Source organism: Leptonychotes weddellii, chromosome 2 (genome assembly GCF_054177405.1).
Source record: "Leptonychotes weddellii isolate Sample4059 chromosome 2, ASM5417740v2, whole genome shotgun sequence".
Classification (NCBI taxonomy): domain Eukaryota; kingdom Metazoa; phylum Chordata; class Mammalia; order Carnivora; family Phocidae; genus Leptonychotes; species Leptonychotes weddellii.
The window spans coordinates 32642687-32665263 of NC_138370.1; the positions used below are offsets into that span (position 1 = coordinate 32642687).

Consider the following 22577-nt stretch of genomic DNA (forward strand, 5'->3'; position numbering starts at 1 on the left):
TTTCTTGTGATAAGAAACTAATAGGCATGAGGTTTTTATTAAATTTTAAGAGATTGAAGTTTACACATCACATTTTTTAAACTTATTTTTTTACAAGATTTTATTTGAGAGAGCACGAGCAGGGGGGAGGGGTAGAGGCAGAGGGAGAAGCAGACTCCCCGCAGAGCATTCTCTCTGGGAGTCTAGGATCATGCATGACCTGAGGCGAAGGCAGATGTTTGATACACATCACATTTTAAATATTAGTTCTCCAAGAGATAAGAAGACAACACAATGCATTGCTAATCCATGTTCATACTCTGAGAATCACTGCTTAAGGAACAGAGGAGGGGGGCGCCTGGGTGGCTCAGTCGTTAAGCGTCTGCCTTTGGCTCAGGTCATGATTGGGATCGAGCCCCGCATCAGCCTCCCTGCTCAGCAGGAAGCCTGCTTGTGTTCCCTCTCTCTGTCAATCAATCAATCTTTCAAAAAAAAAAAAAAAAAAAAGGAACAGCGGAGGATGATAATGTCCCAAAGTTTCGTTACTAAATATCAGTCCTTGGAAGCTCACCAGTAACATGGCCCAGCCTCGGGTTCTAGGACCTTGGACAGGAGGAGAGCTCTAAGACAGCTGAAGCCGTTTGTGGGCTGCCCACAGTGTTATCGCCCTGCACACACAGGAGGGTTGCCGTGTTTTCTGCGCATGAAGACCATCCTCCCTTTAAGATGACAGGCTCTGGGGGTGCCTGGGTGGCTCAGTCGTTAGCGTCTGCCTTCAGCTCAGGTCATGATCCCAGGGTCCTGGGATCGAGCCTCGCATCGGGCTCCCTGCTCAGCGGGAGGCCTGCTTCTCCCTCTCACACTCCCCCTGCTTGTGTTCCCTCTCTCGCTGTCTCTCTCTCTGTCAAATAAATAAAATCTTAAAAAAAGCGACAGCCTCTGACGGCGCATGCTCTGTGTACCCTGCCTGTTGCCCTTTAGAATCAAGTCCCTCTTTTGCCCTCACTTAAATGTCGACATTCGGGTTCTATCCTCAGCCTTCTCTAATTCTGTACCTTGGCGTTACGTTTGTGTTGAGTGGCTTTTTCAGATGACATCTGCCTGTCCTTAAGAGATTCTGACAGCCTCACGGGCCTTCTCAGAATAAAGGAGGTCAGATAATAGCACCATTCTTCCTCAGGTTTTAAACAAATGGTAAACTAGGACACGGTGTCAGTGGACAGAAGCCAAAAGCTGCATCTTTTGATGAAGGCTGCTTGACACTTCCTGAGGGTGAAGAGTGACCGTGGCGTCGGGCCAGGGCAGGCCTCCCCCAGGCCCGGGTGGGGGGCAGTGGAGGAGGGGGATTCTAGTGCTTCCTGGAGGAAGGAACTAACTCCAACACGCCCAGTTCATTCTTCCCCAGTGTGCCATTCACACGTGCGCCTTGCCCCCGGGGGAGGCAGTATGAGGGTAGCAGAGGCCCGAGTGTGGTGCTGAAGGTGGGCCCGTCCCGGGGAAGGAGACGCTGAGAACAGAACACCGCATTCAGCGTGTGCACGCCCAGAGCTGGGGCTTGTCCGCTGCGGAAATGGATGCAGACCTCGCGGTGGTGGGGGCCATAGAGGCTGTGCTTCGGCACAGCTCCTGGGGATCCCCACGTACCCACTGCATTCGGCCCTTGAGTATGACCCGTCCTGTCTTCCTGAGAGCTGCCTCCGAAAGGTGTTCCCAAAGCCTCGCGCCATGTAAGACGGCCCTCGGGACCTTCCAACCTTCCGGGCAAGCTGCCTGTCAGACCCTCTTCTCAGAGAGTCTGCCGGCATCTAACACCGATCCCCAAACTGACCCAGTGCTCTCACTGTCCACCCTGCACTTGGCATTCCCGCCCCATTTCTGCCTCTTCCGTGAAAGCTTCCCCATCCTCAGGGGGCAGCAATCACATTGTATTGCATTTTTACTTACCCACCTCCCCTCCTGCCTGCGAACTCCCAGACGCCTTTTTGTCTCCCTGCCTCCAGTGGCCAGGCCAACTCCTGGCACACGATAGGCACCCAGTGGGTGTTTACTGAATGGATGGGAATGAGCCAGCAGGCAGGTGGCGTGGCTTCCAAGTCATGGGGATTTCTGCATACGGACTGAAGTTCTCCTTCAGCAAGTACTCGTATTTTCCTGTGGCCATCAAAGAAACAGATATTGACATTTCTAGCAACTCTTTGAATTATAATTATTATCCTGGGAGGTGATTTCACTGCTGCAATTTAAAAAGGTGCTGAGAAGACGGTCATGATTGCAATTGCACTTGACCCCACTTGGTGTCGCTGTTGTCACTGCCAAGAGAAGGTGATGGTCCCACTGTGGAGTCCAGTGCCTTCTGGCCTGCAGGTCAGTCTGTCTCCTTCCTTTTGACCTCACTCCCTTCCCCAGCACCCTACCCGACGCCTAGTTTGGAACGTCTACATTCGGGGTTTGTTTGAACCTCCAAATGTCAAGCCTTGGGGGAGAGGCAAGGGAACGGTCCATCCTACTGTAGCCCAAATCCTTCTTGCTCTCAAGTTCTCGATTTGTTCTAGCCAGTAGAGATTAGAGAACAGCTGATCACCTTTGTTGAGTCTGAAAGTCCTTAATTTAAATCAGACTGAATTCCTCATGTTTCCTTTATAAGAACAGGCCAGAGAAACCTCTCACCCTTTCCTCCTGGGCTTCCAGGTTCTTAATCCCCTGCCAGTGTTCCTTCTGGGACCCTCCTCCCAGCCTCTGGCACAGCCCCCTCCTTCCTCTGGAGACCCCAGTCGTGGACACGGTCTGACAGCCCCTCAGAGGGAGAGGCTGAGAGGACGTCGGGAAGCCTGGGGCTTACTCTGGTCATCTGACCATTTGGCTGCCTACACTTTTTCTCACTCTATGCCTTTGTTTCCCCAGTGCCTGGCCAGCTCCGCGTGTTCCAAAGACGGGTGTCTCAATGTGGGAGGGATGATGGAGTGCAGGTGACTTTTCCCTTTTTTTCATAATATGCTTCAGGGTTGTTTCATTGTCTTTTCAGTAATAAAGGATGATGTGCTAGGAAAATATTTAAGAGGGTGACAATCCAAGGTCAGGGCTACATTGCCCCACCTCCATGAGAATTTAACCATATTCTACAGGTCTCATCAATCTTCTTCCTCCACCTAGCATGCAGAGAACCCATTCTCCAGTTTCTTTTAGTCTCTGGTTGTTTTGTTCAATGAACTGTGGCTTATTTTCTATTCATTCTCTCCATCATCTCAACTTAAAAGTTTTCCTCCAAGCAGTCCACCTGAGGGGAATCGTCCACAAAAAGTTCCCATAATAACAAGGGAAGGCACACCCGCTAGTTTATGGAGCCCTATTCTGAGCCAGGCCCGGAGTGGCCGTTTTCACCACACCGTCCCCCCCAGAACTCGTCTCAGCCCCACGCGAGGCCTCGAGGCCCCTGCGAGGAAACGTGCTAACAGGGTAGGGGTGGTTGTCGACATCGGGGCCCAGCGCTCCCAGACTCCAGGACCCGCTCCGGCAGGGGCACTTCAAGGCGTTGGGGGGGACGTGGTCTCCGCCCCGCCCCACCCGAGGGCTGCACGGAACACACCGCCTGACCTTCCAGCGCCCTCTTCCTGCCTCATGGTGTAACTGGATGAACTCACCGACGCCCTAGAACTTGACATGACGCCATTCTCTGAATGATGGGGTTTGTTTATTCTGCAGCTTATTCTGAGGAGACGAGAGGACTTATTTTAAAAAATTATCTTGTGAAAAATGAGTAAATGTGTTTACATATTTGCTCAGAAGCTCAGTCCTCTTGGAAAGGCAGAAAATGAAGTGAAGGAACACTGTCTTGGGAGCGCAGGCTGCTTTGGGAGCTGTCGCCCGTCCTCCGTGCAGACGTTGTCCCTCTGCAAGGGCCCCGGACACGGGGAAGGCAGGGTCTCCAGGGCGCCTGTCTTAGCCCCGCACAGCTCCCTTCTGTGGACAGTGATCTGGCGACCAAACCCCAGCTAAGATGCCAGGGCCGTCGGAGGTACCGCGGTCCGAGGAGTGTGTGGACTCCGATGAAGACTCTCAGGCGGCCAGGGCAGGGGAGCCCCTTCCCAGTGTCCGCGTCCCCGTCCTGGGTGACCCATCCTCTGCCAGAGCTTACCTCCCTGCCCTCGTGGAGAGGGGCTGGGGCCGGGGAGGGGTGCACCGGGCCGGCTTCTCTCTTCAGTACTGCCGGTGACGGTGCTTCGTCATCCCGAGGCTCGGTGTACGTGCGACCTTCGTCCCACTCGGGTCCCTGGGTCTTTGCTCCCGCAGCCCTTCTCCCAGGACGCCGCTTGCAAGCTGGCGCTGTTTTGCTTTTACTCTTCGTATGAATTTAGGAGGAAATCGAACTTGTTCTTGAATCTATAGTTTTATCATAAGTGGGGGCATGAAAGGCCTAGAATGCCATTTTAAAAATCAGAGAAAGCAAATTTCTTTGTGGAGATGAAGAACTTGTCACACCTGGTCAGTGTCCCTCATCTCTGTCCCCTTCCTCGTTCCAGAAGGAAACGGAGCTTGAGAGCCCTGAGGCACAGGCTGCAGGAGTTGGCTTCTGAAGCTCCAAGCAGGGGTGTGGGGGGCTGCTTGAGCCGAGAAGAAAGAGGATGTGCCTTTTTCCGCTAGGCCCTTCGCCCCGGACACGTGAACCGACTGCCCCCCGCCCCACTCCCCCTCAAGAGGCTGGCTAAGTTCACACACTGCTAACACGCCCTGTTAGCAGTTCTCTGCTGAAGAATCAACGTGTGTGTGCTAACAGTGGGGATTTCAGGGTGCTGGGCTGTGGCCGTCATTTCTTCCTTCTCTTGCTCATGTGGAGTTTGTGTACCAACATATAATAGTCGTAAATAAGAAAGTTATTTGAAAAATAGAAGTAAACAAATTATGTAGCGCTTATTTTTGTGGAAACTGAACAAAAAACATAGATATTTAGAAAAAGACTTCAGAGGCAAACTTTGAGGGGCATTTTTTATTATAAATTTAATGTGGTTGATTAATGGAAAAATCACAATGAAGTACCAAGAAAACGTTTGTCAATATAAAAATTTTAGCAGCATTTCCATAGTTTCAGGCTCTAACATTAGTCATACTTCCTCCCTCCCGCTATCAAAAAAGAATCCAATGGGACTACAGTAGAGCATCAAGATGTTCAGCTTAGTAAAGGCCTCAAGGAAATCCTCAAATCCAGTGTATTGTCTAATATTTCAACTCTCCCTGCTCCTGAATTTCTAGAATGTCAAATCACTCGCCTTAGTGTTTGAGACAAGAATTCTGTTCTTCAGGCTGCGGGGGGAGAAGAGGGGTGAAAATTTAAACTGGACTTGACATGTGGTGCTTGATACGCATCCTTCCGTACGTACATTCTCTACACGGACGACGATGAAGGGCCACTGCGGGCTTCACCAGTATCTGGCATGTGGCGGCAGTGGGGGTGGGGTGGGATAGGGGACCCAAAGCGGGCCCCGCGCGTGCTGGGGGCCGGAGGGGGCTCGTGCTTCAGTATGTGCGCTGCCGGGGGCAGCCGGAGCCCGGCGGTCCCCCTACGACACGGGCTAACGTACGATTAATGAGAAGGGGAGACAGACAACATGAAAATATAATACTGGCAAACTATTCCCCTGCTTCTTTGGTACTTTCCAAAATTCTCTGATCAAAAAAGTATAGGGAAGCACACCATTAAAAAATTACAGTCTTAAGTATTTACAGAAGCAATTATGATATATTACAGAATCAATACACAGTATATGAACAGATTCCTCAGTGAAAGCACTTGTGAACTCCTACCCCGGTATTATTCAAGAGCACACCCACGGACGTACACCTGCCCAAATGGGCATCATCCATCCCGATTCTCGCTTATCTTACAGTATATTCAATGGGGAAAACATCACTTTCCAATCTACACTTTACTTTTAAAAGGTTCTTAAAATTTGCCACTGAAATCATGACATACAAAGATTTGTTGAATATTGAATTCTAGGCAATACATCTCCACTCCCATTTTGAATATGTCTGAAATAATGCTATGTATTCTATGTATACAAGATATATTTAACAGATAAGTAACCGCACCACGTTGTCACCACGATACCAGTTTAATGCACATGATTATGTACAGTAGTTAAGTTAGCTCTGGAGGATGACTCTCTACAGTGTAGGTGAGCAGTGTGGTTCGGAACCATAGGAAAGGGACCTGGAGAAGCTGGTGGGTGAGCAGTGTGGCTCGGAACCATAGGAAAGGGACCTGGAGAAGCTGGTGGGGGGACAGCCCGTGCATGGGCAGGACGCGTGCCGCACGCCCCCCCATGTCCCCACACCAGACTACACCTTGTGCGCTGGGTGGAAGAAGACCAATCACACATATGGAAGGATCCCGTACATGAGGAGAGCCATGACAGCAGCACTGAACAACCCAGCCACGGGGACAGTCACAAACCAGGCCACAAAGATGTTCCGGAAGAGGCGCCAGTCCACGGCCTTCCGGGAGCGGATCCAGCCCACGGCCACCACCGAGCCCACCTGTGGGAGCACAGACATTTCACAGTGAAAATGGAGGCCCGCAAATATGAAGCTGAGACACAGACTCTACATTCAGCCGATGGAAACTGGCTAATCTCAGAAGTAAACCGCATTATGAAATGACCAATTCTTTCCCCTCAATTTGTTAAAAGTTCTTAAAATAATTTAGATTTTAGGTATAATTACTTCAGGATTATTCTACTCAGCATATAGTTCCGATATACTTTTCCATGTATATTCTGCTCTATTTGAGTGGAACGTTAGCCAATTACATGTCTTGTCTTCTCTCTGCACCTTATAAACTATAACTTGTCTTAAATATTCCGCAGGCAGGCTACTGTTTAACACAACGTATGAACCTGCTTTAATGTGCCCTTCTCTTAGAAAAACAGCATCATAAATGTTGGAGCTGGAGAAGACCTCTGAGGATATCCAATCCACATCATTCGTTTACAGAGGATGAAACAGGTCCCGAGAGGATCCGGGGGCACGAGGAGGTACCGTTCATCACAGCACCTGCAGACTAGAACTCAGGCCTCTTGATTTTAAACTGGTTTTCTCCTCTATCTCTTAAGCTGCCTGGCCATCTTTGTACTTTAGCTAGTATGAAGGGAAGTAAAAAAGCAAACAGCAAAGTAAACTAAATAAGATAAAATGGAGCATAAATATTATTGGATCGGAACTCTCACTCATGCCTCACAAAATGACAGGTACAGATACTTGAAAATCACAATGTTAACACGGATTCAAATCTTTTTTTAAACACTCACCATTCATTTTATGGTTTGTTGAAAGTTTAAAAAGGAAAAAAGACTCAGCTTCAAGTACCCTAAAAATGAAAATCATAAGAAAGTACAACTCCTGTAACATCTCATGCCTCACTCTGGTGGGGCTCAGAGTTCAACAGAATGCCCATCTGTGAGCTGGATTTTTAGGATCTCCATTAAATAGGCTCTGTTTCTACTAACCCTCAAATACTCCAGAATCATCAGGGGCCAATGAGGTTCAAATAACAACCAGGGTCTAACCACAAAAAAAAAAAAAAAAAAAAAAATCCAACACATCAGATCGTTTATGGACACAAACTGGAACCCCCAAAACAGCAGTTATGTTGAAAGGCAGTTAATCTGCAACCCAAGCCGTGACTGACCAACATCTCTAGGACAGCAACTAACTAACCCTTAGGGGAGGCCTTCAAAGTGATTATTGTATTTAAAGTCTTTGGCTGTAACCAGTACCCTGTATGAACCTGATAATCCTGTTTAGCAGTTCCTAAAACATGACAATCGAGATTTTTCTACTGCTTAAGGATCAGCTAGTTTCTGTTGGTCCTCAAATATGGTCAAGTTCACAAACTCTAGCTCCTGTTAAACACTGTCTCTCCGGAGCATGTCCTCTTTAGTGCCCCTTTGGTTGTCCTGGATTCCCTGAAGGAGGACACGTTCAAGTTTCCATTTTATCATGCCCTCTTCCTTTCTTAGAAAACTTTTTTAAAAAGCATAAAAGTAGGGGCGCCCGGGTGGCTCAGCTGGTTGAGTGTCTGCCTTCAGCTCAGGTCATGATGTCAGGGTCCTGAATTGGGCTCCCTGCTCACTGCGGAGTCTGCTTCTCCCTCTCCTTCTGCTCCTCCCCTCCGCAACCCCCCACTTGTGCTCTCTCTCTCTCAAATAAATAAAATTTTTTAAAAAAGCATAAAGTTAGAATAATATTATAGCAAGTTTATGTACTAGGAGGGATGGACAATTACCCAGACCCCCACTACCGTCCTATTTTATATTCCTTTCTTGTATTTTTTTATCAATATACTTTTATTTGTAAATAATAGGGCACACTATTTCCTTTCGTTAAAAAAATTAACATTATATCATAGGCATATTCCCATAGTGCTCACAGCCTTTATGATTATCATGAAAAATGGCACACCCTTTAGGTGGATGGATGCACCTTAATTTAACCACTTCCAGTTTGCTGCCAATTTTTCCCTATTAAAAATATTTCCAGGACACCTGGGGGGCTAGGTCAGTTAAGCGTCTGCCTTCAGCTCAGGTTGTGATCTCAGGGTCCTGGGATTGAGCCCCACATTGGGCTCCCTGCTCAGTGGGGAGCCTGCTTCTCCCTCTGCCCCTACCCCATGCTTGTGCTCTCTTTCTCTTGCAAACATAAATAAAATCTTAAAAAAAATAGTTCCATGATTAATGTATTCATATAGCTTATATTTGGACTTTACAAAATAATATTCCCTGAAATGGATTATTAAAGGGGGCATTTATTTAGTTTTGTTATTTTATTTTAATTCCAGTATAGTTAACATACAGGGTTATATTAATTTCAGGTGAACAATAGTGATTCAACAACTTAAAGGGAGCATTTAAAAAACATCTTGAAATAATTTGAAACAGAGAAAAGTTGTAAGAACTCCACACACCCTTTACCCAAATTCACCAGTTTTTAACCTTTTGCCACAATCTATGAAGAAACATTTTCATACTATTAAAATATCCTGCCCCTCATCCACCTCCCTCTCCCCTTGGGCTAAAGACTCAGCCATCCCTTCTTTACTCCAATGGTTGCAACATGGTAATTTACCAACTCCCTTGCATGTATCAGATGGAATGCTGCTTGGAGGAAGAACAGGATCTTAATACATACTGCCAAATAGTTTTATAAACAGTTGTAAATGTACAAGATCATCCATAATCTGTGAATTTTGGTACACTGTAATAATCCTGCAAATTTTTCTTTTTTGTTAACCAATCAGCAAAAACATGTCTTACTGTTGCTTTAATTTGCGTATCTTTAATTACTCCTAAGGCTGAACTTACTTTTATTTATCCAATTGTACTCTCTCAGTCTTTTTTTAAAAAGATTTTATTTATTTATTCGTCAGAGACAGAGAGAGAGGGAACAGAAGCAGAGGTAGTGGGAGAGGGAAAAGTAGGTTTCGATGCGGGGCTCGATCCCAGGACCCTGGGATCATGACCTGAGCCGAAGGCAGATGCTTAACGACTGAGCCACCCAGGTGCCCCTCTAGTCTTTACTCTATATAAAATTGTCTCTCCATGTACTTTGCCCAATTGGAATCTAAATGTGTCCCTTTATTTATTTATGTGTGGTCTTTATTGAATGATATTAACTCTTATTTAATGCAAATATTTTCTCAATTCACTATTTTGCTTTGTTTCAAGTTTCTAATTCCATACAATAAAATATGCTGTGCTCTTCTCCTGTGATTTGTCCTTGAATATTTGATATTTAATTCTATTTTACTATACATTTTCTAAAATAAGATTCTATTCTATTCTAAATTTTAAAATTGCTTCTGAGCTTGGGAACTGCTGCCGAGTAGTTTATACTCTGAATCTTACTCATAATGGGTAGCCAGGTAAATGGGCCATAGCATCACACCCAAATGTGGCAAATACTGCCTTCAAAATCCAAAAAGGCCCAACAAGCACCATGTCTCATCTTACTTGTGGGTTGTGCTAAACTACATAATTATCAAATTAAATAAAAGATGGCAATAGATTGTAAAAAAAAAAGTTTTCAAAATGCTAGTTAGGCCATCAGATATATTTTTTGAGAGTTGTGTGTCTAATTTTGTTTTTCTCGATTGACAGTCAGCTATCCAACGTCACTTACCCAACATCTTCAAACTATATTGCTTGTATATCGTAGGTTCTATCTCTGGCCTATCTACGGTTTTATAGAAATATCAGATTTTTTTCATTGTACAAATATGTATTTAAATACATATAACATTGATCATTTTAGCCATTTTTAAGTGTACAATTGAGTGGCATAAAGTATTTTCACATTGTTTTGCAACCATGAACACCATTCATCTCCAGAACTTTGTATCTTCCCCAACTGAAACTGTCCCCATCCACACTGTTGCCCCGCCTCCATGTATTTTCAACTTTCTCTCGGGTAAGACTAGTCTCTCCTCATCACTTTTCTTTTTAGATTTTATATTCTAACTTAACCTACCAAATTCACTTTAGTCTCCTTTTGTAAAGTTAGAAGAAAAATTTGGTTGGGGTTGTATTTGCGGGGAACATAGAATCTTTTTTTTTTTTTAAGATTTTTTTTTTTTTAAAGTAATCTCTACACCCAACGTGGGGCTTGAACTCACGGCCCGGAGATCAAGAGTCGTGTGCTCCATCAATTGAGCCAGGCAAGTGCTCCGCAGGGAACTGATATCTTTATAAAATTTAGTTTTCCCATCCAATAACACAGTCTGTCTCATCTGCCGGTCTTCTTTCACGTCTGTGCAAAGTTTTGTGCCTTTTTCATATATACCACTTGCATTTATCAGGATTATTCTGAAATAGCTTTTTGCTATAATTCTGGAGGTGTTCTTGTTTTTAGTACATTTTCGTACTGGCTATTGCTGACAGAGAAGCTCTAGAGTTCTGTATTTTTATGGTGGGCTGGGTCATTTTTACTGAATTCTAGCAGTGTTTTATTTTATTTTATTTTTCAAAGATTTTTATTTATTTATTTGACAGAGAGAGAGATAGCGAGAGCAGGAACACAAGCAGGGGGAGTGGGAGAGGGAGAAGCAGGCTTCCTGCCGAGCAGGGAGCCCGATGTGGGACTCGATCCCAGGACCCTTAAGCCGAAGGCAGACGCTTAACGACTGAGCCCCCCAGGCGCCCTCTAGCAGTGTTTTAGAGACACATGCTGAATTTTATCAAATGTCTTTTTGGCATATATGTCAGTAGATGATCACATGTTGTTTTTTAATAGACTGATGAACCGCATTATTTTGAAGATGTCAGAACACCCTTCTTGGGATTCACTCAACACCTGTCTGTTGAGTACTTACGAAGGGCCAGCCCTGTGTAGGTGCAGGTGGTGGATAAACCCTGCCCTGTTCAGAGCCTGTTTTCTAGTAATCTGGAAAATCAATTTGATCCTGCTGAAATGTTCTAAAATCGTTCATGTCATTTATTAGCTCCTTAAGTTTTATACCAATATTCATAAGTAAATATAGCTTTCGTTGTCATGTTTTAAATCAGGTTTTGGTATTAGGCTTATTCAGTATATGCTTTATAGAACAAAATGAAGAGTTTCCTGTTCTATTTTGTTTTTTTTCTACACTGTAGAAAGTTGCCATAACATGAAAATTATTCTTTTAAAATGGAAGAGGTTATGGGGGGCCTGAATGGCTCAGCTGGTTGAGCGTCCAACTCTAGGTTTCGGCTCAGGTCATGATCTTGGGGTTGTGAGATCAAGCCCTGAGTTGGGCTCTGCACCAAGCAGGGAGTCTGCTTGAGGTTCTCTCTCTCCCTCTGCCCCTCTGTTGTCTCGTGTGTATGCGCACTCTCTCTCTCAAATGAATAAATCAATCTTCTGGCGGACTTGGGTGGCTCAGTCGGTTAAGCGGTTGCCTTTGGCTCAGGTCGCGATCCTGGGATCCTGGGATCCGGCCCCGCACTGGGTTGCCTGCTCAGCGGGGAGTCTGCTTCTCCCTCTCCCTCTGCCCCTCCCCACTTGTGCTCTCTCTCAAATAAATAAAATCTTTAAAAATAAATAAGTAAATCTTTAAAAAAAATAAATACAATGGAAGAGGTTATCTAATGAATCCATCTAGAACTGCAATCAGCTGTGCCCCCTCCTTTTTGCTTTTTCAGATGAGAATTGTTTTTGGAGATTGTCCTTAATTTCTTCCTCTGGTTCTGGTCAGACTTTCCACTTTTCCCTACTTCTTTGTCAATATTTATTTGTCATGTATACTTTTTGCAGAAAATAATTCATTTTACATAAATTTTCGAATTCCTTAGCATACAGCTTCGTGGTTTCTTGTATAACTTAAAAATGCCCTTCTCTATCTGTTGTTATAATGTCTTTCTCCTAACTTAATTCCCTTTCTTTTTTCCCTGATGTGAATTGATATTATTTTATTAGTAACCACTTTTCTCTCTCCCTCCCCTTTAGTATTTTTTTAAAATTTATTTTGCTTTTATAATTACTACACCTTTCTTAGTTTGCTCAGAATTTTAATTGTTCTGCACCTTTTAAAAAATCCTAATTTGAATGTCTAGCTCTTTTATTTTCCCTTTGCTCAATTAAACCATTCAAAGATAGGACTTTTCAACTGAGTCTAACTGGCTGCCAAAGGTTTTTCCATGTATCTCCACACACACACATAGACACACACACTTTTTTTTTTAAAGAAAGTTATCATTATAATTTTTTAAAAACTGCCTGATTCAACTGTTACTTAAAAAGAGCACTTAAAACTACCCACGGGGATACTTCCCTTTTTCAACACATAATAAATTTATACTTTAATTTCATTGTGATTAGTGTGTTCAGCACAACTTCTGTTCTTATTTTATAAATTTTAAAGTGATTTTTATCATGGCCTTCTGAATTTATTTTGATAAATGCTTGATGATACTTGACAAAAAGTTGTATATGATCAGCAGGGTAAAACTTTGATATATATTTATTATACCGCTCAAAATCTATTATTCAAATCTTTTATATTCTTCTTTTAAAATTATTTATTTTAAAAGATTTTATTTATTCATTTGACAGAGAAAGGGAGAGCACACAAGCAAGGGGAGCAGCAGAAGGAGAGGGAGAAGCAGGCTTCCCGCAGAGCAGGGAGCCCGATGTGGGACTCGATCCCAGGACCCCATGATCATGACCTGAGCCGAAGGCAGACACTCAACTGACTGAGCCCCCAGGCGTCCCAAAAAATTTATTTTAGAGAGAGAGTGCGCGCACGTGAGTGGGGGGAGGGGCTGAGGGAGAGAGAGCAAATCTCAAGCAGACTCCCTGCTGAGCACAGAGCCCGATGTGGGGGTCTTGATCCCATGACCCCAAGATCATGACCTGAGCCAAAATCAAGAGTCAGGCACTCAACTGACTGAGCCACCCAGGCGTCCCTCAAATCTTTTATATTATTATTTTTTTAAACTTTTATTTATTTATTTGACAGAGAGAGCACAAGCAGGGGGAGCGGCAGGCAGAGGGAGAGGCAGAGTCCCTGCTGAGCAGAGAGCCTGATGTGGGGCCCGATCCCAGACCCTGGGATCATGACCTGAGCCGAAGGCAGACGCAACCAACTGAGCCACCCAGGCGCCCCAAATCTTTTATATTCTTAAATACTTTTTGTCTTCTTCATCTGTCACACACTTAGACATATTAATTTTTGAGTTCTAGTGGCTTTTGCCTTATCTTTTTAGTTGTTATGTTATATGGATCACAAGGGACCCAGAGTACTATGTCTTCACTACTAATTGTCTTTTGTTTGTATTATTCATTGCTGTGTTGTAACCTCCCTCTTAGTAAGCTAAATGTGTTTCCAGATTAAGGCCATCATAGTCACCAAGAGCAATAGAATTATTGAGGAGCCGGGGAACCAAAGAGCAAGAATCAGAAAATTAAATTAGAAATTATAATACTAACTTTTAAACTTTGTTTTTTTAGTTTTTTTTTTTTTAAGATTTTATTTATTTGAGAGAGAGAGAATGAGAGAGAGCACACGAGAGGGGTTAGGGCCAGAGGGAGAAGCAGACTCCCTGCCGAGCAGGGAGCCCGATGCGGGACTCGATCCAGGGACTCCAGGATCATGACCTGAGCCGAAGGCAGTCGCTTAACCAACTGAGCCACCCAGGTGCCCTATAATACTAACTTTTAAAATCAGCAGTGTTTCCTAAAAGCACTTCCAAATCCAAAGGCTGGTTGCATAATCATTTATGTCATCAATATAGATGAACAATGTGGGTAATTCACAAAAAAGAATCATCCCAAACCAGCCCGTTTTGGATAACACCACTCTGAATCACTGTTAAAAAGCTCACAAATGTGTTCCATAGTGGCCCCTGTCTGCAGTAGCCCTGGCTGGAGACCGCAGCTGATCAAGGCTCACAGAAGGGAAGAAAAATTCAAGTTACTGAAACATACAACTGTTGATACTTTTATTTTCAAGAGTCGTTTCTATTTTTTTAATTAAGGGCTTTTAGCTTTAGCCAGAGGTAGCGTCCCAGGAAAATATCTAATGAATTGAACCCTCTGATGTAAAATACAAAAATGTATAACACCGAAAGATTTATAGAAAGCAAAACTTGTTTTGCCTATGCGTTCTGAAATACAGGATTATACTAATACAGTATACTGTTCTGGATAATATGATTTTTCTAATTATGCTTTTCTAAATTATATATTCAGCTAACATCTGGATCACTTAATGGAGGTTTGTGTTTTAAATGGGGTACAATAAAATTTAAACTATGCCCTTAGTTATGTACACTTAGAAAAAAAGCATGAATGAATAAAATGTACCCATATACATTCAAAAGTGTATTTTCAGCAATACTTTCCATCTTTTCCTGCCAAGTTCCTAACTTTTGTCCCCCTTCTGCAGAAGGTGGCTCTAAGCAAGAAACCTAACAAGCAGAGAGGACAGGAAGCAGAGAGCTGGAAAAATCGAACAGGTGGTGTGATTATTCCTGAAAAAACACAATGGCATTCAGTTATGACTTTATGCAGATGTCAGCACCCTTTGAATGTTTCCAGAATCATGGTGTCACCCACACGGGGCCTTGCTCCTAACGCCACGCCGTATCTCTCATATTTCCGCCCGCACCTGCTGCGCGGGGCTACCGCACACGGACTGGCACTGCGGGAGGGGGGGCGCTCGGCCAGAGGGCAGCTGCAAGCTCGTCCCAGCGCCTCACCACCCAGGCTTTGCACCCTGCGGTGAGGACTGGAAAGCCAGGACCCTAACTTAAGCTACTGCAGCGATTAGCTCTGGGCTTTTTCCATCAGTCCACCATCAGTGACACTGGCCAGACTGGTCAGAATCTGAGTGGAGGTCTGGCTCCTGTCTATTTGATAGCTGACATCGACTGTGGCCTCGTGTTAAGGAGACTTATTTTAAGTCCCCAACGAGCTATCCTAACTCTATTTATCATCAGCTCTAAGGAAACAAAACCTATCACATGATTTGTATGGATATTTTAGGATAATGATGATATATACATTTATTCATTAAGGTCCTGTACAAACTGGATATAAATTCCTTAGGCGCACCTCCTCATTATAGTATAAATATAAATATTGGGGAAATGACATAAGAGTGTAGGTTTTTATGGGCACTTAATACTTTTCATCTATTTCTGTAAGTAGTATTATAAAGTTTAGTCTTGGGGCACCTGGGTGGCTCAGTCATTAAGCGTCTGCCTTCGGCTCAGGTCATGATCCCAGGCTCCTGGGATCAAGCCCCACGTCTGGTCCCATGCTCCGCGGGGAGCCTGCTTCTCCCTCTCCCACTCCCCCTGCTTGTGTTCCCTCTCTCGCTGTGTCTCTGTCAAATAAATAAATAAAATCTTAAAAAAAAAATAAAGTTTAGTGTTATCAGCAAAAGAAGTACTGTCCGTTATAACACTTCATACATTCGTATAGGTCAGACTGCTGATAACGCTAGGTAACAGCCCAGGGAAACCAAACTCGGTTTTTCAAGAGATCTTTCAACTGGTGGGAAAGAGGTGGCCTTCACTAGGCTTGCTTACGTGCAGGGTTAATCATTAAGAAGACAGTAACATTTATTTAAAAGCAGCCCCAAAGACTCTTCGTGCCTGCAGAAAAGTTCAAAGCCTATTTCTTTGGGAGAAAAATATATTTAGTAAGAGGCATTTCCTCTCTGCTCCCACACACCAGTGAATTGAAGTTGATGTGGAGTAAGGCAGAAGAGGATCACTTTCCATTCCATAGAGTTTTGTACTGTTTGAAATATTTCAATGAATGTGTGCTTCTTTTGTAACTTTTACATCACTGGAATCAGAACAGTAACAGTGACAGAATGGCAGAACGCAGCGCATTTTTCCTGCCTTCCTTCTTTGCACCTGCCAGGTGTGGGGGGCAGGATGCGGAAAGCAGGGCGGGGCCACCCTTCTGGTGCGGGACCTCAGTTGGGCCCCTCCCTGGTCATGTGAGCTTGGGTGAGTTACTTAACCTTGCTATCTTCAGTTTCCTCATTGCTAAAACTGAAGTCACCTTAGCACTCACCTCCAAAGGTTCTTGGGAGAATTAAATGGGTTCATATTCACAGGGCACTTAACACGCTACCCGCAGAGAGCACCTGCCCCGCATGTCTTAGCTGTGGTTGGTTACCATTACCAGGATCACTGTGACAAGTAGAAGGCACAGAGCATGAGGTCAACGTCTGAATGCTGGCTCTAGCACATGCTGAATGTATGATCTTGGGAGAGTGATCTAACTCGGGAGTCCTCAGTTTTCTCATCTGTAAATTGGAAATAACTACCAATTTCATAGGGTTGCTGTGGGGTTGAGTGATTTATCTGTTGCACATGTATGAAGCCCTAAACACAGCACTTGGCATTTCCCAAGCACTCAGTAAGTGGCAGTGATTTTTATAATAAAAATTTCTGGTAACTGTGGGTTTTCTACATACTGTAGCAAAAAAGGAGAAAACAAGGAAACAAAAAGCCTCTTTCCAATGAGGCTGATTCTCCATGCCACGAGGCTCCGGATTTGTCAGCTGGCCTACTTAAAATACTCCCATAAACGCCACCTGTCATTTTAATATTTGAAGCATTAAGCCATTCACACGTAATGGTATTTGTTTATAATAAACACATCGGTTGGTGTTTTTAAACTGTGTGTGAATGTGGATGGCTGTCTCTGCCTTGGTCACTTTGGTGGCCCTGGTGCCCACAATGAACAGTGCCTCATACAGAGCAGGTACAAATGGTTTTTTCTTGAATGACATGAACAAAAGAACCTAGGAAAAATCTGGAAGTGTCTTTTGCTTCGTTGAAGTTAGTGAATATTTTTGTATATGGGAAGCCCACTGAGTATGTTTTAGGGGCAGACCTGGGTTCTAGTCCTGGCTCCTCCCTGGGTGACGCTGGAGGACTCCCAGAAACTCACCGAGACCATTTCCTCTTCCTTCATCTTTCAGGTTCCTTGCAGCTCCAACATTCCCCCGTTCTAAGGAATTCCCTCCTGCCCAGGCCTGAGTTTTAGAGCACTTGATCGATATTCAGCATTACCCCTCCTTTGGAATTGACTCTAAGGCAATCGAGTCACTTTGACCAGTCACGTAAGGAAAAAGAACTGAAACAACCAAGTCTTACACTTCCATTGAGATGATTTCTGCTTAGTCTACTTCCACTGTCAACGCCCAGTCCCCTGCACTGGCTGGAACTGGGTGCCATGCCCCCATGTGAGCCTACGAATATGGTTAGCGTACACATGACTTCATTGCAAAATCCACTGTGGAAACAACGAGAGAGAAACAGGACAAATGGAAAGTGTGAAACATACATGGAAGGAGGGAGAGCTCTTGCCATGCATGCACTGAGAAGGCCAAGTGTGCGCGACAGAAGGCGTCATGCTGCTGAGCCTGGAGGGTCAAGAGGGACAGCCCACATCCAGCAACACTCCAGCGGACCCAGCAAACCTTGAGATGACTGTTTGCACAAACAAGCATACACCAAGCGCCGCCGGCTTTTCTCCACTCGCTCGGCAACTGTGGACTGAATCCAGCAGCCCGAGGCCGGACCCACCTTGCAGTGCGTGGTGCTGACGGGAAGCCCGACGTTGGAGGCGATCACCACTGTGAACGCGGAGGCCAGCTCAATGGTGAAGCCGCTGCGGGAGGGGGCACAAGACACACATCACAGGCGCTCTTTGTATCAGCCTCACTGGCACCCCAGGGGTGCCAGAGTCTCACCAGAACATTCTTTGGGTCGATTGTTGGCCTGCTGACGGGGCCAGATGACATTAGCAGAAAAGAAACTGCTGCATAATGACAACAATTCACACTAAGACTGTGCATGATACTGTTTACAGCCCTAAATAGCCTTCTTTTTCTGATATGTTTTCCAAAAGCACACACTGTCGTAACTGGGTCAGAAATTCCTGCTGTGTAAAAAATGCTAAATTAGTCATTTCTAAAGTGGCAGAGGAAGAAAAAAACCATACTCCCATTTTCAAAATGTGTACTTCTTGCAAAAAAAGTGAATTTTCCCCTCAGATTGCTCATTTTTCTTCAAATCCATCTTATAAAAGAATCTTTCATTACAGTGGGTTTCAAGGGGGAGAAAGACTTCCTATAATAGGTGGTTCCAAGTTTAGTTGTATTCTCAAAGTTCTCCTGTCAATTTGTACTGAACCCCAAATATATGTGGAGAATACACAACAGAAGGACCACGGAGAGACCATGTGGGAGGACAGCGGGGCACCGTTCCCCATCTGCTGAGCCCCAGGAAGCTCGCACAGGCTAACCTCGAAGGGTGGCAGACGAGAGCTGCTTCCATCCAGCAGGTGAAGCTGTGTGGCAGAGAATTTTCGGGAAATGCAGACCCTGGGCCCGCTTGCCCTCTGGGCCTCCCGTGGGGTAAGACCCCCGGGGAGCCTGGACCGGGGTTTCTTTTCCTCTTCCCTCCTGCTCTGCTTCAGCTTCTCTTCCTCCTAAACTTCCAGCCTCTCACTTTCCCTCGCTTGGTGCCACTGCGGATGGGCCGGGTGCACAGGGCGGAGGGTGGCGACGGGCGGTGAGCCCTGTCCCCGCTGGGCCCCCAGCGGCCCGGAGGCTGTGCTGAGGGCGTGGGGGTGGAGGGGCAGCCGGATTCTGTGGCAGGCCTGGGAGGACAGCCCTGCCCCTCAGGCTGGCGCTTCGGCTTACCTCGACGGCGTGATGGGAGTGAGGTCCTTCCCCATGGTCTGGATCACTCTTCTCCCCCAGACCCAGAGACCGGTGCAGATGCCGACTCCTCCATAAAACAACAGCCAGACAGGGGTCGCTGCTTCTTGCAGGACTGCGCCTTGCTCGTAAATCAGCCACAAGGCTACCAGGGGACCGATGGCGTTACTGGCGGGGGAAAAAGAGATGGTGACACAGACACGGTCTGCACGTGCACGAGGCCCCGTGCACAGTGGGTGGCAGCTTCCCGGGCTTGAGGAAAGCCCAGCTGCCTGTATTTGTGGATCGCCCACATAATCAAAATGATTAACTTGTTTTATTGAGGTGAAAAACCCCATCAAATGTACTACCTTCACCATTTCTAAGTGTACGGTTCAGTAGTGTTCAGCAGTTCACGCTGTTGTGAAACAGATCTCTAGGACGTTCTCACCTTGCAAGTCTGGAACTTTATACCCACGGAACAGTAAGTCCCTCTGCCCCGACCCCTGCCGCAGCTCAACGCCACCCTACTTTCTGTTTCCACGGATTTGACTACTCTAGGTACTTTGTAGAAGCAGGATGACTTAGTATTCGTGTCTGTGTGACGGGCTTACTTCACTCTGCATCATGTCCTCGGGGTTCATCCACGTGGGAGCACGAGTGGGAATTTCCTCCCTCTGCAAGGCTGGACACCCCCCGGATGCACAGCCCACATCTCCATCCGCCCCCTGGCCGCCAGGAGTAATGTGCAGTGAACACAGGTGTACAAATACCCCTTCAGGACCCCGCCTGCACTTCTCCCGGGTACACATTCGGAAGGAAGAAGACTGCGGGGTCACACGGTGGTCCTATTTTTCGTATTCTGAGGAGCCTCCAGATCATTTTCCACAGCAGCTGGGCCAGTCTCCATGCCCACCAACAGCGCACGAGCCTCCCATTTCTCCACACCCTCGCCGACACTTGTCATTGTGGGTTTTTTTTACAGGAGGCCCCTTAATGGATGTGTGCCTTCTTAATTTTTTAAAGGAGTACTGAAATATCATGACAAGTGGACACAAACACCCAGTTCTTTTTTCCTCTTCTATTTTTCCTCTATTTCCATTTTCACTACTAGCATTGCTCCTACTACTAGCTAGCAGGGTGGCTGTGTCAGCTCCCACACGACGGGCCACAGACACCGTCTCTAACCGTTGGTTCTCACGCCCACCCTGCCCCCCAGCTATTGCTGCTCCCATTTTACTGATGAGGAAGCGGATGCCAAAGTCCTGTCACCAGCAGGCAGCAGGACTTAGTGCTTACACCCTTCCCCTCAACCCGCTGCTGTCACTCAGGCCCTTGGAGGCACACGCGGACTGTTTTGGAGGATGCCACAGGTTTGGTTTGGGTTTTAAGATAGGCTCCATGCCCAGAGTGGAGCTCAATGCGGGGCTTGAACTCACGACCCTGAGATCAAGACCTGAGCTAGGACCAAGGGTTGGACGCTAAGCCGAATGAGCCACCCACGCATCCCATTCTTTGGTGAGGTGTCTGGTAAGGTGTTTGGCCCATTTTTAAAACTGGGTTCTTTTCTTATTGTTCAGTTTTAAGAGTTCTTTGTATATTACTATTTTAGCAGATATGTCTTTTGCAAATATTTTCTGTTTCCGGCGTCTCTTCTCTTTCTCGTGACACTGTCCTCCACCATGCAGCAGTTTCTAATTTTAATAAAGTCCAGTTTATCTAGTATTTCCTTTATGGACTGTGCCCTTGGTGTTGTATCTAAAGAATCATTTCCATACCCACGGTCATCTAGGTTTTCTCCTGTGTTATCCCACTAGAGTTTCATAGTTTTTCTCTTTACGTTTAGGTTTGCAATCCATTTTCAGTTACTTTCTCTGACGGGTGTAAGGTCTGTGTCCAGATTCATTTTTTTGCACACGGATGTCTAGTTGTTCCAGCACCATTCATTGAGAAGACTCTCTTTGCTCTTCTGTATCTCCTTTGCTCCTTTGTCAAAAATCAGTTGATTATATTTATGGGAGTCTATTTCTTTTTCTTTTAAGATTTTATTTATTAATTTGAGAGAGAGAGAGTGCACGCATGAGTGGGGGGCAGAGGGAGAAGCAGGCCCCCTGCAGAGCAGGGAGCCTGACGCAGAACTTGATCCCAGGACCCTGGGATCATGACCTGAGCTGAAGGCAGACGCTTAATGACTGAGCCACCCAGGCGCCCCTACAGGGGTCTATTTCTGAGCTCTACTCCATTTCACTGATTTATCTATTCTTTTACCATTACCACACCGTCTTGATTACTGTAGCTATATTATAGTAAGTCTTGATGTTGGGTAGTGTCAGTCCTTCAGTTTTGTCCTACTCCTTCAATACGGTGCTGGCTATTCAGGGTCTTTTGCTTTTCCTTGTAAATTTTACAATCAGTTTGTTGATATCCACAAAATAAGTTGCTGGGATTTTGACTGGGATTGTAAGGAATTTATAAATCAAGATGGGAAGAACTGACATCTTGACAATATTGAGTCTTCCTATCCTTGAACATGGAAAATCTCTCCATTTAATTCTTTGATTTTATTCAACAGTTTTGTGGTTTTCTGCATCTAGATCTTGTACATATTTTGTTAGATTTATACCTGTTTCATTATGTAAACAATATCCTGTTTTTAATTTCAAATGCCACCTGTTCATTACTGGTGTGTAGGAAAGCAGTTGACCTGTATATTAACCTCATTCCTGCAACCTTGCTATAACTGCTTATTCATTTCAGGAGTTGAGGAAGTTCCCCTTTATTCCTAGTTTACTGAGAGTTTTTATCATGAATTAAGTGGTAAATTTTGTTCAAGATTTTTCTGCCTCAATTGATATGATCATGTGATTTTTTTCCTTTTTAGCCTATTGATGTGATAGATTACATTAACTGATTTTTGATTGTTGAACCAGCCTTGCATACCTGGGATAAATATCACTTGGTCATGGTGTTTCATTCTTTTTATACATCGCTGGATTGAATTTGCTGATATTCTGTTGAGGATGTGTACATCCACGCTTGTGACAGATATTGGTCTGTAGTTTTCTTTTATGTCAATGGCCTTGTAGAATAAGTTAGGGAGTATGCCCTCTACTTCTATCCTCTCAAAGAGCCTGTAGAGAATTGGCATAATTTCTTCCTTAAATGTTTGGTAGAATTCACCAGTGAACCCATCTGGGCGTGGAGCTTTCTGTTCTGGAAGGTTATTAATTATTGATTTGATTTCTTAAATAGAGATAGGCCTACTCAGATAGTCTATTTCTTCTTTCATGAGTTCCGGCAAGTTGTGTCATTCAACGAATTAGTCTTTTTCATCTAGGTTGTCAAAATTATGGCCAGAGTGGTTCAGAGTATTATCTTTCTAATGTTCATAGGATCTATAGTG

The 22577-nt window shown here is 45.0% G+C and overlaps 1 protein-coding gene across 9 annotated transcripts in view; it reads right to left on the reverse strand.

The window, feature by feature from the left end:
• Nucleotides 1-4932: 4932 nt before the first annotated feature.
• SLC20A2 (solute carrier family 20 member 2) overlaps nt 4933-22577 on the reverse strand; it is a 102042-nt gene continuing 84397 nt past the window's right edge. For 7 of the 9 annotated variants that reach the window (XM_081809628.1, XM_081809624.1, XM_081809631.1 and 4 more), the window contains 4 exons: nt 19178-19363; nt 18057-18141; nt 6236-6510; nt 4933-6184 (listed from right to left, as the gene is read on the reverse strand). In XM_081809628.1, the coding sequence (XP_081665754.1) occupies nt 6346-6510; nt 18057-18141; nt 19178-19363 (436 nt within the window). In that variant the 3' untranslated portion in view covers nt 4933-6184; nt 6236-6345. Of the gene's footprint in view, nt 6511-18056; nt 18255-19177; nt 19364-22577 lie in introns of all 9 variants that reach the window. The other 2 variants (XM_081809619.1, XM_081809644.1) reach the window with 2 other exon arrangements.